We start from the raw sequence: 18,645 nt of genomic DNA, 5'->3' as shown, positions 1-18,645 counted from the left end.
ACTACTGGGTACGGGGTCGCAGATAAAATAAACTCCGTTATGAGACCTAACAACGACAAGGTAAACTGTAACAGGTGTTGGTGCACACGGAAGTTCTACACCATCGGAGCGAGGATGTGTCAGTTTTAATGATTAAAGTGAGAGACTTTCTAGTCCAGTTTACAAAAGCTATCTTCGGTGATATACTGTGGGATCATCGTTACGGTAGTATTCGTAGTACGCAAGGGTGTCGTGGAAGAAAACAACGATATACTGTGGGATCATCGCAGTATTTGCGCAAGGGTATGGTGGAAGAAAACAACGAAGTGTTGTAGCTGTGCATGTTGCAATTGGTTTTTCAAACTACCACGTTCCAATGGTACATGTATAGGTCGACCTTTGTAACGCTTTCAATAAAATGAGGTTGCAATGATAGGTATATTTTTGCGGTAGGGCGAAAATGGAGTGTTCACAACGGTTTTAATTTGCAGTAGGAACAATGGGAGATGACAGGACAGACATTTTTACTGTGTTTTTAAATTTGCGGTGAAGCGGTCACCGTGAATACTGCAAACATATACTGTGAAAATTTCAAGAATTACAGAACATGTGCAGACCTGTTTGTTTATGTCTCAGGGGCCTTCAACTTTGACATATTACTTACAACTACATTGCTCAAGCACAGTTTGCACCATGAACAGACTTATTACTTTAACCCCTACTGTGTGAGATCAAAAACAAGACAGTAACAACAGAACTTTACAAGAATCCTCTTTAATGTATTTATACAGAACTTCATGAGTTATTCATATGTACAACAAAAGACAGCCTGTTGTGTCATGACTCTCCCCCGAATATTTCCGCTGTGCTGGGAGGCTGTTTGGGCGCCACACAGGCAGAGACGTAGTTTGTCTCGGGGCGGGAGGGGATGGTGGGGTGGGGGGACTTCTTCGTCTTAAAGTACTCGGACGGGGCGTGGCAGACAAACTCTACACAGTCCATCAGACGAGGAAGCTCTTCCTCTGGACCTGGGGAAAAAGGAGAAAAAAACAGGGCAGTCAGAGATCTGAATCTGTATCCACATTTATATAGGTAGTATAACTGCCCTTTGGCGTAACACACTAGCTTCTGTATCTGTATCTATATAGCCAGTATAACCGCTCTTCGGCATACTAGTAACACACCAGTTTCTGTATTTGTAACTACATTTCTATAGCCAGTATAACCGCCCTTTGGCATAAAACAAACAAACAAACAAACACACCAGCTTCTGTATCTGGATCTATATAGCCGGTATAACCGGCATTCGGTATAACACACCAGCTTTTGTATCTGTATCTATATAGCCATATAACTGCCCCTTGGCATATCACACCAGCTTCACAGGCACGCGGTATGGCAACAACTGGTTATATTATACTGAACGACCTATCACACCTAACCTTTGCACATCTATCTGCAAGCATTCTTTGATAAAACTGTACAGCGAAGATACCCCTACTGCGCTTGGTGATAACGAATTCCACTCTACGATAGTTCTGGGAGAATACAAATTTTAGGTTGGTAACTCTGATATCAGACTTTGCCCCCTTGGTAGTAAGCATCCTTCTCTCAATTTTGCACACACACACAAACATACACACACACACACACAAACACACACAAACACACACACACACACACTCGCACATATACCAGGGCTCGAAATACTGGGTGCATGTGCACCCAGGTGCACCCAAAATTGGAGCTGTGCACCCAATTATTTTCTGTGGGTGCACAGGGTGCACCCAAATATTTTCTTACGTTTATGTATGTAAAGATATCAAAGTATACTAATATACATCATATTCTTGACATCTAAGTATTAGAAAGATAATAAAAATGTCTGTCATGGTACCTGTTTAAGAATTTGATATTAACTTATTACTTAAATTTAAAGCAAAACACAAGGCAGCGTGAAACCTTTTATTATTTTACGCAAAGTACCCCCAAAAGTCGATTTACGAGTTGTTGGTATAGGCCTTCGTACCTACGAGCGGTGCCGGCAGATCATATTTCCGGCTAACCGAGAATCCCGGGGACTCCCCGCCGCGGCCATTTTGCCTACATCCGGGTACTTCATGACGTCAGTGGGAGCAGATTCGTGCGTCGTCTGCTGTTCCACTCGCCATTTTGAAGGATCGCGTTTCACAACAAACCGGCCGGCGTTTCACAACAAACCGGCCGGCGCGCAGCGAAGCTGTGGCGATTCCGTAGGCACGTCAGTTTATTCCAGCGTCCGCTCACGTCCTGCCGAAACGCGGAGGGAGGGAAACCATGCCGGTCTGCGTGGTGTGTAGGAACACCAACAAAAACACGAAGGGGATAAGCTTCCATCGCTTTCCCCGCTGGGAAGAAGACAGGCTACAGAAATGGCTGGTCGCGGTTAGATCAAAGTTGCGACTGCCATGGACTCTCGAAAAGATCAAAGATAGTATCGCTACAAATAACAACGCCCGCGTCTGCTCGGATCATTTCTCGCCCAGCTGTTGCACCGACAACCAGAAGGCCAAATATGTGCCTTACAAAGTGCCAGCCAAAGTGATATCCAACGATGCAGTACCCACACAGTTTGGCCTGAAATCATCGCGCTCCTCATCCGAGTGTCAACGTGAAAAGAGAACGCGAATACAGGTATCCTACTGCTTTTTCTGCTTCACGTTTATTCAAATTGTTATACATGTATATGCAAAAAATTGATTGAACCAGATATTTTGTGCTGTTCATTAATTTAAACTGTTAGACATTGTTTCTGGTTGAATACATTTTTCATGGCTCAAAAAAAAAATGTAAGAATTTATGATACCAAATGTCTGAAAACATGTTTTTAGCAATGTATATACTATATGAGACTTCTGACTGAACAATTTTGTCAAGAATCATAAGCATAATAAGGCAGATGTTAATTTTAGATGTTAAGCTTGTTGAGGCTTGAAGGCTTTACCTCCAGCTCCCTTGGCTTTTCTATAGTGTTTTACCTTTTATGTTTACATGTTGTGGGGTTGGGGTCAGAGGTGATTTATGAAATGAAAGGTTCATTTAGCTTTTGTGTAACCACAGTGAATCCCTATTTAATATGTTAGTTTTATCATTCCACATGAAATCAATTTTTTGTTTATGTCCATATTTCAGCTCCTGGAAGATTTGCTTCAGCCAAATTCTGAACAGCTCAAAATACCAGCACTTCCCACAAGTCCAAAACAAAGTACATTTCATTGTGAGAGCCAGGAACCAATGAATGAGGCAGCTGTTGAAGCAGGGCATTGTGGCAGTACTAGTGGTACAAACCTCAGTGGGGAAGATCCTTCCAGCAGACTCACCAGTATGTTTCATACATACAGCAAGCCTCCATGTGACCAGCCTCCCAGGTTTGTAAATGCAAGTACCCAAACAGACCTCGATGGTGACACTATTGCATCACTACTTTCCACTTCACGCCCCAAAACATGTGACACTGTGACATGTACATCACATCTTCCTTCCACACCCAAGGTGATACCTATAAGAGGCTCTGTTTCATCACTGCCTTCCTCAACCCCCATTCTGAAACATAGTGATCTGGACCAATCATTCCTATCATCTCCAAGTGTAGTAGACATGAAAGACACTTCCTTCCATCCGTCAGATTTTACATCTGATTCAGAAAATGAAGAAGAGATTGACTGTGGTGAAGATGAGGGTGGGGATGATGGAGAGGATGACTTCATTTCTGGAGATGATGACTCGCAGTACTATGTCGTGCACAAAGACAAGATTCGTGAAAGGTTTAAGACATGCCACTGTGGGGAACCCTTATTGATCACAGAACAGTTCACAACTGGCTCCATGCTGACTGTCAAGTACGAGTGTACCAGTTTTCACAGAGGGACCTGGGAATCCCAGCCGAAGGTTGGACGTATGGCAGAGGGCAACCTCTTGACATCTGCAGCTATACTTTTTGCTGGGGGAAGTTATCAGAAATTCAGTGACATCTGTAATACTCTAAAACTGAAACTGTTTTCCGAGACGTACTTCATGAATGTCCAAAGGACATTCCTCCTACCTGCCATCAATGATTTCTACATATCACAACAGGAATTCACCCTTGATGCATTCCGTAATGCAGGCACAGAAAGTCCTGAAGATCAAATCCAGGTCACTCTCCTAGGTGATGGGAGATGCGACACTCCTGGGCACAACGCAAAATACTGTTCTTACAGTCTAATGGAGGAAACGTCACAACTCATCCTCGATTTCCAACTAGTACAGGTTAGCGAGACAACAAGCTCTAATGCTATGGAAAGGTTGGGTTTTGAAAGGTCGCTGGACTTCCTGGAAGAGGAGGGAATCAAGATAGACTGCATTGTAACGGACCGGCACCGGGGAGTGGGGGCTGTCCTGAAGAAGAGACGTGACATCAACCACCAATTTGATCTCTTCCACTTTGCAAAATCCATTACGAAGAAGCTAACGCAAGAGGCCAGCCGAAGAGCAAAGAAAGACCTAGGCCCGTGGATAAAATTCATTGTGAATCATCTGTGGCATATCTCAGATACCTGCCAAGGAGATGATGTGGTAAGAAGAAAATTACAATTGAAAAAATATACAATAAAATTGAAATTGATATTGTATTGCCTTAGACTTAGTGTACCTATCAACATGGAAGTCAATATTTCTCTATTATATCATTGCTTGTATGCATGGTTTAATGTGACAGAAGCATTCCTTTGAATTAACAGTTCTTTATTCATTGCAGCTCCTCCAAGAGAAATGGCTGTCCATGTTGAAACACATTGGCAACATCCATGTGTTTCCTGAAAACAGCATCTTCACCCAGTGTGCCCACCCTCATCTAGACAGAGCCGACACAGATGACATCATGTGGTTGCGGCCAGGGTCCCCCCCACATCAGGCGTTGTACAACATCGCAACTAACAAAACACTGCTTAAAGACTTGTCACACTTGACAGGCTTCAAGCACACAGGTAATTAGATACTATTATTTTATCATGTGCATTTGCTCTAAATGTGGACTGGGTTTAAGCATACACATTTACTTGAACCTGCACAAGAACATGAAAATTGTATATTAGTACTAGTAATGTCATAGATGAAATTCTGATTTCTTACAATATGAGTAGAGATGGGTTTTGATAATTCTATATCATAGCATTGGGAATGTAAAAAAATTCACTTTGCTGTATCATAATGCATAAAACAGGAAATTGTCAATTCAAAAACAAAAATATACATGTACACTTTCTTTCTTTTTGTTCTACAGGGACTGTGGAGGTGTTTCACTCCATGCTTCTGAAGTATGCACCGAAAAGGCAGCACTACTTTTTCCATGGAATGAAGGGGAGGTTGCAGCTAGCAGTACTTGATCACAACGAAAACGTGCTGAGAGAGCAGGCAAAGACACTTGAAGGTACAGACATAACTGTGGAGATTTGTCCTCTTTATATTAAGTCAACCTCTCTTTATCTGCATCACAACAATTGTATGCAGCTACTCCTCTTCTAAACATTTCAAGTGTACCATATATTCTATATAGAATGATGGCTCTCACCTATATATTTTTTGTAATATATCTATTATAGTTTATTGCTTATACATGTATCCATGAATTGTTAATTGCCAGGAGACAAAAGACTCATTTCTTATATTTTGTATTACTATCACACACACACCCCAAAACACACTACACATGTGTAAAGCATTAGAGATACATGTAGTTGAGAAACTTAACAATGCTATAGTATAACTTTTTTTTTAAATACAACAGTTACTGTTTTATGATCCATATAACTTTCCTCATTTGTCATACTACAGATGAGGCTAGACGCTCTGCTGCCTTCTCTAAGAGAACGAAGCGCTGGGTCTACAGAAGGCTATTCGAGGGGAAAACGTATGAATTCAGGGAGTACCTGATGGCAGATGTGGTGCGAAGGCAGGCGAGTGGCCAGTACAAGTGTGGCAAGGTGGTGCTGCCAGATCCGGGCCCTGACATCTCTGGAAACATTGCTCCAGAGGAGCGTGGTGACAAGCAAGCAATCATTGATGGTTACATGACTCGTTTCGGACTCCGCTAGCTTTACATACTCAGAGCATAATATCACTAGTACTGTTTTCACTGTAGATGGAGGCAAGTTCCATAACACTGTAACACTGTACTGTTTATTCCTCTTATGGATGTCCACCACTGGGGTCCATCCGAGTGTATATGCATAATGGTTTCTCTGGGTGTATAGAGCCCAGGATAACCCTACCTGCCTGTTTTGGAGTTTCTTCAGTTTGTCTATGTAAGCCTTGCTGCCTTGGTCCCAGACAGTACTGCAGTACTGTAAGTGTGGAAGGAAAAGGGATGTACAGTATATATTGTCAGTAAGGCTTGTCTGTTGATGAAAGGCTTCAGGCACTTCATGATACCGATAGCTTGCGAGAGTTTCTTTGTGATATGAATGATATGATCATTCCACCATAGAGCACTGTCAAGGACTACACCTAAGTAGTTAAATGTGTTAACCTAGTCAAGGTTTGATTCTGGTGATGCGAGATGCAATTTAATATTTGTAGCTTATATTATAAAAATTTATAGGAAGGAGAGATTTAATTTACATGGTTGAATAGCAGTAGTGTATGAATATTGGAATGTGATGAATATGATGATGTTAGAATGTGATGATATTAGAATAAGATTTTGTATGCTATTATTAATTATTGTTAAAGCATGCACAGAAAGTGGCACACAACTCTGAGATCCCTTTAATATATAACATTGGTACTTTGCATACATCTTTCCTACTGAACTTTTAACACTGTTAATGTTACATGTATTAGAATTAGTTACTGTTTACTTATCTATTCTGGTACATTCTGTATTACAGAATTTAAAATGCACGATGAACGACTCCCTTCATCTTAGCAAATGTCACACAACAAGAACAAGAATAAATAGGTGGCCGACATAAAACTTGAATGTTTGTGTTATATGTCATATTAAACTCTTAGAGTCAATTTTACAATACCAAGCGGGTGTTTCTTGCCTTTTCTTCCAACATTTTGGAAATCTTTATAACATTCTAATTGTAATAAGTAACTTTTTAGAACTGTTTATAACATCACTGATCACATGTTCCAACAATAACATGTACAAAAACACATAGATGTTTCTAGATGTTTCTAAATTGTTCTAAATAAAGAGATATTTGTACCATTACTTTCCCAATATTTCCAACATATCCAGATAGGTTCAAACATTTTCAAACTTTCACTTTTAATTGTTTGAACAATTTAGAACTTGAGTGACTGAAATATTCGTCTATCTAGAATAGTTTAAACTTAATACAAATATTATATCAAAACCCTCTCGCTGACTGGGAATTGACTTTAACGCCGAGCTTCATAGATGAAATCATACACCTCATCGGCCTCTAGGAAGCCCCTATAATGTTCGCGTTTCTTCTCTGGATACGCGTCTCGGATGGCCCAGACCACACACGACGGGATGACTCGTCTGATGTGCGTGCCGAGTCTCTCGTGCAGCCAGTAGGTGCACTGGCGATACGCTTGCATCCGGTAGGTGCGATGAAGGATCGGATCCCCCAGAGCTTCCCTCAGGTTTTCCACGCGCGCCAGAAGTGCCGAACGAAGCACGGTCTTGTTGATATTGTTGGCGTGGAAGTCCTCGTGCTCAACTAAACACAAAATGCCGTCACCAATGCCTTTCTTCTCCGCCTCGGTCAGATCATGACAGCACACACATTCCCGGACGGACGGCATCGGCTGGCAGTTCGTGCACCGGCACCAGGTGAACTGCTCCAGCCGCCAGTTCTCTGTTTCTACATCCACCCCGTCCCACTCTGAAACAGTCATGCTCTCCAACAGCTCCGGCTCAGACGGCGGGGATACCGGGGTTCGAGGTCGTGGGCGGACTACACTGACGCTCCCGTCCCCAGTCCCAGATCTTTCACGATCGCTGCGCCGAGGGTGAAAATTGTAAGCTATGGGGCCGAGGCTCATCCCAGCGATTTCCTCTTCGAGACCTGGCTCCATACTGCACCACACTGCTCCCTGGACGCTGGAATAAACTGACGTGCCTACGGAATCGCCACAGCTTCGCTGCGCGCCGGCCGGTTTGTTGTGAAACGCCGGCCGGTTTGTTGTGAAACGCGATCCTTCAAAATGGCGAGTGGAACAGCAGACGACGCACGAATCTGCTCCCACTGACGTCATGAAGTACCCGGATGTAGGCAAAATGGCCGCGGCGGGGAGTCCCCGGGATTCTCGGTTAGCCGGAAATATGATCTGCCGGCACCGCTCGTAGGTACGAAGGCCTATACCAACAACTCGTAAATCGACTTTTGGGGGTACTTTGCGTAAAATAATAAAAGGTTTCACGCTGCCTTGTGTTTTGCTTTAAGTGGTGCACCCAAAAAATTTTTGGTGCACCCAATTTTTTAAGCTGGGTGCACCAGTGCACCTAATCGCAAAAATGAATTTCGAGTCCTGTATACACACACAGATACCTACACAGACAAAAAAGAATACGTTGTCCAACCGCTCATCTACAAAAGTGTTGGACAATTCATTTCCCACTGCATACGGAATAGAAGTCAAACCCTTCTTGTAATAAAGTTATTATCAAAAAATAACTAACCGAGGATGTACGTGGCCGGGTCAAAGTGGTCCCTGGGGCTGGCCTGGGTTGGTAACAACCACGTGATGACCACACTCTTCTCACAGTACTGGTCCTGCATGAAACCCTTAATCTGTGCATAGTAGATACCTCCGTCATGGTCCATCAGAGACACTATATCTCCCATCTGGTAGTAGATACCCTGTCATATAGAAGAAAAAAATTAATGATTTTTGGTGGGAGACCAATGTGCAGATGTGCGCACCAAATCCGTAGTGTGTTTTTGGCACACAATTAGACAGATTAGCCAAAGGAGGCTCGGTGGGCATCACTCCACTGTCAGGGAAAATCATGTAAAGTGCCTTTCCCAAGGACACAATGTCAGGGCATGTTGGGTATCGAACTCAGGACATTTTGATTCCAAACCAAACGCTCTACCAGTTACGCCACACTTATGGGACAACAATAAAGTAGACTAAACAGGATGGTAAACAACAACATTAGCTTGTGTCTGGGTTTCACCTCCTGGGCATATTCAAGACGATTTTGTTGGTGAAATGAATAACAAAAAATAAGAAACAAAAAATACCCTACAGTGTCAGTACTTAGCAATCTAATGTGATCTGTCAGAGGGCCTGGGTAGCTGGCTTTACCAGACAAACAATAAATCTGGGAACTGAATTACTACCTTTCTGGCTACTATTTGAACTCTTGTCTGCTCAGGTAACAGGCATTTTCTGGGGTTGGAATCCGTGGCTATAATTTCTTCTGAGCCATCAACCAATACAAATGTTGTGGTGCATCTTTTGCAAAACATAGAAAGTATATATATAGTGGAGACATGAAGGAAGCAGCGATGATGTCTGTACTAGTAATTTGCTCCATATCAAATCGTAAAGGCAGACGGCAAATATTTGGCTGACATTGAGCCAGGCTCTCATTGGTTGAATGGCTAATTGCCATGTGCTATCATTGGTGGAACTGATAATTGTGATGGACAGTCAGAATTGGTCTATTTTTCTCTGTACCTTACCTTATAGAAGAAGCATTCGCTGGTGACTATAGTGGACACTGCTGCTGGGGCCTTCAGTGGCTGTGGAAAAAAAATACATTGAGTGTTACTGTAAATTCATTTATTTTCACAGGAATCTAACCTCCCTGCAGAAGAGTAAAGGAGGTTTTTGAAGAGTTTTAAGTTTGCTGTAGACTTTTAAGCAGCATTTAGGACAGGGACTTGACTTCAAGGGGGCAGGGTTCGAAATACTGGGTGCATGTGCACCTTGGTGCACACAAAAATGGAGCTGTGCATCCAATTTTTTTTCTGTGGGGGCACCAGTGCACCCAAATATTTTTGTAGGTTTATGTATGTTAACTGTTAAGATATCAAAGAATACCAGTATAACTATAAACCTTATTCTTGACATCTAAGTGTTAAAAAAAAGATAAAATGTCTGTAAGATTACTTGTTTTCAAATATGATGTTGGAATTTGGGTTCAGCGAAATAAGTCCTTTCACAGAGATGAGAACACATGAGGTGCGGCAACAGGAATTCTAGGTAATATGTCAAATGTAAGCTCCTCGAAAAAGAGAACAGTCCTTGTCTCTGCCATTTACCTTTGACACAATTACCTAGAATTGCTGTCGCCGCACATGCATTTCTGATCTCTGTGCAAGGGCTTATTTTTGACGTCCCAAACCTGTGTTCGTACCACAACGACATTCTACTTTATATTCATGTTGTGCACCCAAATAGTTTTTGGTGCACCCAATTTTTTAGCTTGGGTGCACAGTGCAGCACCTAATAAAAAAAATGAATTTCGAGCCCTGAGGGGGTCAAAGAATTTAGAACTGGGAATGCAGGACTCAGAACCTGACTGTGCTGTCATCAACGCCACCTCCTCACATTTTTTGGAACCGCCCGAGTACTAAGTAACTGGGTGAGGTGGGGAGGGGGGCGACTCACGTTTTTCTTGAAGATGATCCTCCTGCTCTTGCCCTTGGTCACCGTACCCTTCCCGGTCTGCTGTAGCGCCTTAGTCTTAGCCGAGCGGACACGCATGGACTTCCTGAGCTGTATCTTCTCCGCCTTGTTCCCGTTCTGGTGCTGTAGAGGTTGCGTCGTGTTGTTGGAATCGCCGTTTTCTTGCGCGGGTGGCGCTACACTAAGCTGAAGCTGTTTCAAGGAGCACGAGTTACAGAGCACGTCTCCGAACTCGTTTCGCCGCCACATCGGCGAGTCCGTGGTCTTACATGTCGAACAGCACGGCCGCACGCCTAGGGGCATCGTTTCCCGTCGGTAAACAATCCTGAAAGGAGGAAATAACGTCCAGAAATGCCAAAATTTAGTGTGTATTTTTTTCGCCGAGCTAGAAAGTGTTGCGCGGTGTTTGATGGGATCGCTAGACTGTTCCACTCGATTCTATGGGGTGGAAAAGTTCATCAACTTTATAACTGCATTTTATCTTTATTCCGCATGGTGCGCAGCAAACGGGAAACGGTTTACTATTAGAGCATGTATGTAGGATTATATCTTTATGTAGGGTATCACTTATAAGGAAAGAAAAAACATGAAAAGAGACAAGCATCACTTTAATGAATGAATGAAGACCCTTATTGTACGTTTTTGCTTTGCTTTTTAAGAGTCATTGCAGGAGAAAACCAGGCAAAACCAGGCAGAGGTCGGAAGATGGGGGTCGGCCAAATCAACTCAAACTTTTTATGTGCGATAGGTATGGGGAACTATGAACAGCCATGTGATTAAAACCCTCCAGCTATTTTTCGTTATGGCGTTCTGGGGGCCCCCTCTGAGACCCTCCAAAATCAAACAATTGATGACTGAAAATTACTGAAATTGCGATGGCTATTCTGATACTTCTGATTAATATATCACAAAACGTTTTATATTCCCATATTTCATGTGCTCTTAAGTTTTACTGACAAAAATTTGAAGATGAAGTATTGAAATTAAGAGGGTGTTACAGGGGGTTACCGGAACCAATGAAAACACGATTTTCAACTCTCTGAATTTCTGTGATCTTTAAGGGGCTTGTTCTCCGACACCCAGCAATTTAAATGAATGGTTTTACCTTTACTGGAGAGAGGAATATCTACTTATTGAAAATCAAGCGTCGTCTAATTGGGCCATGTATACCACGAGCCGTGAGCGGGGGGTCTTTATGGGGATTTTCCAGCTTTTTGACTACGTTAAAACAGGTAATAGCTGCTCACTATGGGGTAATGGACGGCAACTTTTTGGTGTTCCTGCGTAGGATCACGCTTAATTGTCAAAAATGCTTCAACTAATTGCAAGTAATTATTGGGGCTCTGTATGGGGGATATAAGGCTACTTGAAAATGAATTATGCTGGTTTTACCCACGTTTGTTGCTCTGTAAGTCCTCAAATAGTACATTCCTTAGAATCATAATGATTATGTATTAACCATGTTGTACTTAATGAAAGAGGCTCTGCATGGGGGTTATCAGGTATCCACCTACATGATATACTCTAACCGTCATTGCATCAGAAATCTTTGGCAGAAGCGAAAAGAACTGGGCCATCAATCGTCTGTGCATACTTTTCATGTGAGATAGGTGGGTTGGGGAATTATAGATTAAGAGCCATCGAATTAAAAGATCCCAATGGCTGCAGTAATTACGAAGGGCGATGAAGGCAAGTATGATGTGGAGTGTTTTGTCCACATTTTTCAACAACTGCCGACAAGACTGGTCAGCTGTCTGTGCTATTCTGCAAAGTGTACTTCAGACCGTCAGGTCCGTGAATCTTTTACTAATAAAAGTGTTTTTGAGAAATTGCAGGGTGTTATCACTGTGCTCTGCTGATTTTGTCTCCGCCAGCTATCGGTCAGAAAACTAGCATATCAGTTCTATGCTTCGACTTCTCAGACCCTCAGGAGGCAAGGTGTGAATGCCTGATCATATAATCAGTTCATTTTCCAATCGGTCCAACATCCGGTCCACCGAATTTTTTCAGGTCCGGCTTATTTGGACCGGTCCAATGAGAAAAACCGGTTTTGTACCGGTACCCAACCCTACTCATGGCCCTGGCCTAGCCTCACAGTCACAAGGAGAAGAATCCGGATTGGGCGTCCTACCAAGTTGTCAATGAAGGCTGGGCAATCCGGACTAGGAAAGGCGGCCAACGGATGTCAGACAAGATGAAAACTTAGGCCTATCTGACTGACATTTTCAATCGGGGAGCTACGTCTGGGCAGAAAGCTGGTGCTGTGCAAGTGACCCACGAGATGTGCACAGCACGTTAGGGAATCTGATGGCAAACGTTGTTCCAGCCCAGCAAGTTATTTTGCAAGACTTTCAGCAGCACAAAGACAGCAAGAAAGCACAGAATCTGTGGTCACTGGCATGGAAGCGAAGGATGAGGAAAGCGAGTGGCATGCAGGTGCTGCGAAAGACCTTGTATACTTTACTTCTAAGTATTGACTACAGCCATCCTGTCATGTTAGAAGACATAAACTTGGGAAAACTGGCTATAACCAAAGGTCTCAAATCAATAAAGCTAAAGCAACTGAAGTGCATATCAGATCATTTCCATCTACCCATTACAGGGTCTATGACAAGGAAAGTCTCTTTCATACAGGCATTAGAGAACATCTTATCCACATGTACATGTGCAAGTTCTTTTTTTTTTGTAATTTGACAAAGTTTTATAACATGATTTTTACAACAGTGTAGAAACTCTGTACCAAACATGTGAATTTTAGGCCTAGCCACAATCGTAGTCTCTTACCCTTTGCAGGTAAAAAATTACATCAGATCCAGCTTATTGTACCAGTCCAAGAACTGAACGTGTGCATTTGTGAATATGCATTTCAACAGTGCGTTTGTGTATTTTGCAGACAGTATGCTCCATTGTAATAGGGGTCTATATGTAGGTTTCTCATAGACTTAATGTTTCTAGTCTGTCCTTATCGTGATGAATAAATGAACAGTCAGGCATACTAACAAACCATTGGTTTACTTTTACACATCGTATTTTGTTAATAGCTAAAATTCTTTGTTAGGGTCATGTTCTATGTTGTAGATTGCCTATCATAGTATGCGGTCACCCATGTGGCCTGCAGTGCAGTAAATAGTATGTGGAGTATACTGATAACCCCCATGTAGATCCTTTTTTTATTATGTATCATATGGGGAAAGCACACTATGTAAGGGACTTATACTAATTGACGTCTTAGATATACTGAGATGTGTAAAAGCAGCTTAATTTCATTTCACATATCCCTATATGCCCCATACAGAGCCCAAATAAATAGCAGTAATTAATTATAGCTTTTTTTTTGACAGTTAAGAATTGTTCCTATACAGAAACACAAATAAATGACATAACTTACCCAATATTGAGCATTTACAGAGCAACAAATGCGGGTAAAACCAGCATAATTCATTTTCAAGTAGCCTTATACCCCCCATACAGAGCCCCAATAATTACTTGTAATTACTTGAAGCATTTTTGACAATTAAGCAGTGATCCTACACAGGAACACCAAAAAGTTGCCGTCCATTACCCCATAGTGAGCAGCTATTACCTGTTTTAACGTAGTCAAAAAGCTGGAAAATCCCCATAAAGACCCCCGCTCACGGCTCGTGGTATACATGGCCCAATTAGACGACGCTTGATTTTCAATAAGTAGATATTCCTCTCTCCAGTAAAGGTAAAACCATTCATTTAAATTGCTGGGTGTCGGAGAACAAGCCCCTTAAAGATCACAGAAATTCAGAGAGTTGAAAATCGTGTTTTTATTGGTTCCGGTAAACCCCTGTAACACCCTCTTAATTTCAATACTTCATCTTCAAATTTTTGTCAGTAAAACGTAAGAACACATGGGATATGGGAATATAAAACGTTTTGTCATATATTAATCAGAAGTATCAGAATAGCCATCGCAATTTCAGTAATTTTCAGTCATCAATTGTTTGATTTTGGAGGGTCTCAGAGGGGGGCCCCAGAACGCCATAACGAAAAATAGCTGGAGGGTTTTAATCATATGGCTGTTCATAGTTCCCCATACCTATCACACATAAAAAGTTTGAGTTGATTTGGCCGACCCCCATCTTCCGACCTCTGCCTGGTTTTCTCCTGCAATGACTCTTAACTTAATTATCTAAAATAATTTATTTTCAACTGATGGCCTCTCGTTCTTGTTTCTCTTGACCTATGAACAAAACATGAAATATCATACAGTCCCTTGATGTATTTGGATGTATCTATCAAATATTCATCAAAGTAGCTTTCTTCCCTGACTTCCAGAGCACAACTTTTGCATGGTGCGTGATTTTCAACGTGGGCTACTAGGGTATGCTGAAAAGGGAGTTGGTCGGGAGTCAAACCGCACCCTTTCCGGCACAGAGTACCGTTTTTTTTAAAGCTTCGTGAACCAGCCACCCCCGCCCCGCCCCTCCCCCAAATAAAATAAACATCTCTGAAGAACATATGTATATCTGACCTCAAGTAATATTGGAACTTAGTATGGAAATAGCACATTTGTCTCTGATGTGCCTTACTGTTCTTTTAATTTTTTGGGGGGTTCAATCTTTACATATGATTTACTATCCATACTTTGTAAATTTCAGTTTCATTAATTTTCGTTTTACACGTGATTTGATATATGATTTGACCTCTGACCTCCACCCATCTCTTGACATATTGATTTTGACCTTGGAACGTTTTCGACTTGAGTATGGACACTGATTTTGTTTTGACGCACCGGTTTTATGTTTTCTGTACTGTATATGTTGTCCCTGGGTGTTCAAAGTTTGACTGATTGTTACCACGTTTTGTCCTGTATCTGTTATTTACATGTATGTTTGATGGGCCCCCTTGGAAATCAACTATGCACTGTTGTAGGGGCTACCCATTTGTTTCAAGATGAAATAAATAAATAAATCATCGTTCAATTCTGTGATGTAACAAGCATCATGGTCCCAAAATCTTGCTATCGTGTTCAAAGACACACACGCGGCCCCACCTGCTGAAAACATAACATTCACCATTTTTCACGGAGGTTTCAAACTAACAAGTCTGGCGATGCGTGGGGCCGCGTGGCGCAATCGTCAGCACGTTTGGTCCAGAAGGTCCTGAGCTCAAACCCCGACGTGTCATCGGTCTTGTGCCCTTGGAAAAGGTACTTTACACGACTTTCCTATATAGGCTACAAAAGTCTTCAGCAAATTGAAGTTGGTAGCCTCAAAACGGAAGAAAAAACAACCGCCTACTTCAACTTCCTTGCATGGATACTCTAAATTAAAGATTACGAAATCAGAATTGATCATTCTCATACATTCAATCATACGAGTTTTGATTCGGGGGTGAGTCTACACACATGATCAGGTTTAAAAGTGCTTCACCTACGTCAAGGTGAAAATTCCATCGATGCAAAGGTGCGCCAACTGTGCGCATTCATTCACAATCATTATACATGCAAGTTTTGATTGGGTGACAGTCAATGCTACACCTACGCAAAGGGTAAAGTTTTATTGATGCGAAGGTGCGTCAACTTTCAAGTGTGCGCATTAATTCACAGGCATTCATTCATACGAGTTTTCATTGGGTGAGACTCAGGGTTGATGCAAAGGTGCGCAAACTGTGCGCATTCATCCATGCGAGTTTTGATTGGGCGACAGTCATTGCCTCACCTGCTACGCCAAGGGGAAAATTCCACTGATGCAAATTAAAGGTGCGCCAGCTGTAAAGTACTATCAACTTGACTGCATGTGTCATTGTGAGCTCTGATTAGAGTTTGGAAACCTTCCTGGAAATACACGATAGAAGAAAGTGCAGGCTTGGAACAATGGGTTAGTAGTTTATGTTATGTATAAGGGAGTAGACATTAAGATAGAAATTTGCGGCTAAACTTGTAATTCCACCAGTGTAGTATTTACGCCTAAGGGGTGATTGTTTGGGAGGGGGGCGAATTTTGGGTAATTACTAGCTACATGTAGTCAAACCTGTTCAAGCGACCACCTTAAGATAAGGGTCACCATGACCACTTTTTGGTGGTGTCCCTACGTCTGTTCAAGGAGATAAAAGCTCCTTTGTCTGTTTGAGCTATGGGACTGGCGAGGTGAGGTAAGTGTTGGTTTTTTTTGTTGCGTTTCTCGGGCGACGAAACGCAATGTATTGGGTTTTACCTTCAGTGCTTCGATGCATGGATGCATGGATGGATGCATGGATGCATGCTTGGTGCTTGGTTTGGTTCAACACGACCGCATGCAACTGCTACAACTGTTCGGCAATACCATTGCATTGTGGTTTCGGACTTCAATATCCTGGAAAATGGCCATATAACATCTATTCCACAAGATTGCACAAGAAAAAGAAATGATTTTATCAAGAAAGCGACCGAAAATCGACATAAATAATACTATGTAGTGAGGTTAAAGCATAATGTACACTCAAAGATTATACACCTGACAACTTCCGAAAGTCCCTGGTTCGAAACCGAGAGTGGATTTTTTTTCTTTTTAAATATTGAAGATAATATATAAATATTCTATTTATTTATTGATATTATATTTTTTAATATCATTTTTTATTTATTTTAGTATTCATTTCATATATGCAAGGCCTTTGTCTTATGAACAGGACTTCATAGATTCCAAACCCGGCATTCGAATTTTTCTGTTCATGGTAATGGAAAATACCGTGCAGCGGCTCCTATGCGCGGTAAGATGATTCTCGCAAAACACTCGCCACTAAACTACTATTCATGATGTAAACAGAGGCTCTTGATGTTGTTTGCATGAAACTCCATCAAAAACAGCGATCCTTTCTTACAGTAGCAAATGCTCCATTGTTCAGTATCGACTTCATTCAGAAATTTTCAGACAACACGGATGTGGAAAGTCACACCGCTCGACACAAAAGTATGGAAATTTTCATTAATATTAGCAAAATTATCCAGGAAAACAAGGAAGAAATGTTGTAAATGCGGAAACCAGTATAATAGAGATGAGGTAGCTGTTAATTGGTTTGGATATTTGTTTGACATTTGGTAGTCAATTTAGATAGAATCTTGTCACAGTGCTGATGGTGCTTTTTCAAGTGTACATAAGTACCTAAGTATATTGATAGATTTTATAATGAACTTATTGTACATTTAAGATAAAGTTGTAAGCCAAGACCAGCTATTAAACAGTACTCCTTTCCAAAATAACAATTTTTCTTATAGACGCAACAGCCCTTGACTGACTTTTTCTAACAGATTTTACTTCAAGAAAAAGACAGTTCACACTCATAAACGTAGACGAAACGCCAGCTTTTTTTAAAAGCACTTGTTTGGGTAGTTTTAACTTTATGACAAGTCTAAGCTACGTATCCAAGCGACTATTACTGGGTCCTTACCCGACAAAAACCCGGCAATTCCACTTCTTAGGTCCCACTAACCGTGACAAATGTACGTGACTTGTCTGGACACTGACAACTTGTTACGCCTAGAAGTAGAACACTGCAGTCGTGGTGGAATTTTACAAAACCGCCGCCGGGTACTCGCGAGTAAAAGGTGTGTCGGGCTCGGCTAACCTGGCGTCTAATCTCCAAGCAGATACTCGAGGGCGGGCAGACAGTATCTATGTACTGAAACAGTCTCCTTTGGTCAAGTAGGCTCCATATGTGCGGTGTCAAATGAAGCTCGCTTGACCTATATCGTCTTGGTCAGACGTGACTTGAAAGTTTTTGAATCCTTTGTAGCTTTGTATTGGGGGTCACAATACTGACACGAATGTATACAGTGCATAATACACTTGGGCGTATTCGTTGAGAATAACCTAATGGGGTTATAGTCGTATTCTCTGCTTCGCGAAGTCTACGTAATAATCTTTATTCAACACAACAACATTCTTTATGAAACCTCCGTACCCCGTGAGGTAGTGAGTGAGATCTCGTGGTGCAGGTGTTTGGCTCGGGACCGAGAGGTCTCGAGTTCGAATCCTACCGTGTCACCGATCTTGTGCCCTTGGGAGAGGCACTTTACAC

The 18,645-nt window shown here is 41.9% G+C and overlaps 4 protein-coding genes across 5 annotated transcripts in view; 2 read left to right on the top strand and 2 right to left on the bottom strand.

The window, feature by feature from the left end:
• Window positions 1-733: 733 nt before the first annotated feature.
• Window positions 734-11,055, bottom strand: LOC118403522 (GATA zinc finger domain-containing protein 1-like). Its single transcript, XM_035802253.1, has 4 exons — window positions 10,600-11,055; window positions 9,669-9,728; window positions 8,657-8,837; window positions 734-1,007 (listed from the first exon to the last, which is right to left on the bottom strand). The coding sequence occupies exons 1-4, from the start codon at window positions 10,918-10,920 to the stop codon at window positions 817-819; spliced, it is 753 nt and encodes a 250-aa protein (XP_035658146.1). The 5' UTR covers window positions 10,921-11,055; the 3' UTR covers window positions 734-816.
• Window positions 3,544-6,587, top strand: LOC118403520. Its single transcript, XM_035802251.1, has 4 exons — window positions 3,544-4,572; window positions 4,754-4,982; window positions 5,279-5,425; window positions 5,830-6,587. Exons 1-4 carry the CDS (start codon window positions 3,616-3,618, stop codon window positions 6,087-6,089), a joined length of 1,593 nt encoding a protein of 530 aa, XP_035658144.1. The 5' UTR covers window positions 3,544-3,615; the 3' UTR covers window positions 6,090-6,587.
• On the bottom strand, window positions 6,740-8,262 carry LOC118403521. The gene has a single exon (XM_035802252.1). The coding sequence runs from the start codon at window positions 8,230-8,232 to the stop codon at window positions 7,387-7,389; it is 846 nt and encodes a 281-aa protein (XP_035658145.1). The 5' UTR covers window positions 8,233-8,262; the 3' UTR covers window positions 6,740-7,386.
• Window positions 11,056-16,319: 5,264 nt separating the features above from the next.
• Window positions 16,320-18,645, top strand: part of LOC118432702 (cysteine sulfinic acid decarboxylase-like) — a 79,210-nt gene continuing 76,884 nt past the window's right edge. Inside the window, exon 1 of one of the 2 annotated variants that reach the window (XM_035844310.1) lies at window positions 16,320-16,466. In XM_035844310.1, coding sequence (XP_035700203.1) covers window positions 16,463-16,466 — 4 coding nt within the window. In that variant the 5' untranslated portion in view covers window positions 16,320-16,462. Of the gene's footprint in view, window positions 16,467-16,716; window positions 16,741-18,645 lie in introns of those variants that run through there. The other variant, XM_035844316.1, reaches the window with a different exon arrangement.

The sequence above is a fragment of the Branchiostoma floridae genome, chromosome 16, assembly GCF_000003815.2.
Source record: "Branchiostoma floridae strain S238N-H82 chromosome 16, Bfl_VNyyK, whole genome shotgun sequence".
Classification (NCBI taxonomy): Eukaryota; Metazoa; Chordata; class Leptocardii; order Amphioxiformes; family Branchiostomatidae; genus Branchiostoma; species Branchiostoma floridae.
The sequence above is the reverse complement of the archived record's forward strand: the minus strand, read 5'-3'. Positions and strand labels throughout refer to the sequence as shown.

What these genes read in the sequence shown, in the direction of transcription:
- LOC118403520 (XM_035802251.1), top strand. Translation starts at nt 3,616, where the DNA reads ATGAAAGACACTTCCTTCCATCCGTCAGATTTTACATCTGATTCAGAA. An exon ending in GACAGGCTTCAAGCACACAG is followed by an intron (nt 4,983 to 5,278) that starts GTAATTAGATAC and finishes TTTGTTCTACAG; the next exon opens with GGACTGTGGAGGTGTTTCAC. An exon ending in GCAGGCAAAGACACTTGAAG is followed by an intron (nt 5,426 to 5,829) that starts GTACAGACATAA and finishes GTCATACTACAG; the next exon opens with ATGAGGCTAGACGCTCTGCT.
- LOC118403521 (XM_035802252.1), bottom strand. Translation starts at nt 8,232, where the DNA reads ATGACGTCAGTGGGAGCAGATTCGTGCGTCGTCTGCTGTTCCACTCGC.
- LOC118403522 (XM_035802253.1), bottom strand. Translation starts at nt 10,920, where the DNA reads ATGCCCCTAGGCGTGCGGCCGTGCTGTTCGACATGTAAGACCACGGAC. An exon ending in GGATCATCTTCAAGAAAAAC is followed by an intron (nt 9,729 to 10,599) that starts GTGAGTCGCCCC and finishes TTTTTTCCACAG; the next exon opens with CCACTGAAGGCCCCAGCAGC. An exon ending in CCCGGCCACGTACATCCTCG is followed by an intron (nt 1,008 to 8,656) that starts GTTAGTTATTTT and finishes CTTTTTCCCCAG; the next exon opens with GTCCAGAGGAAGAGCTTCCT.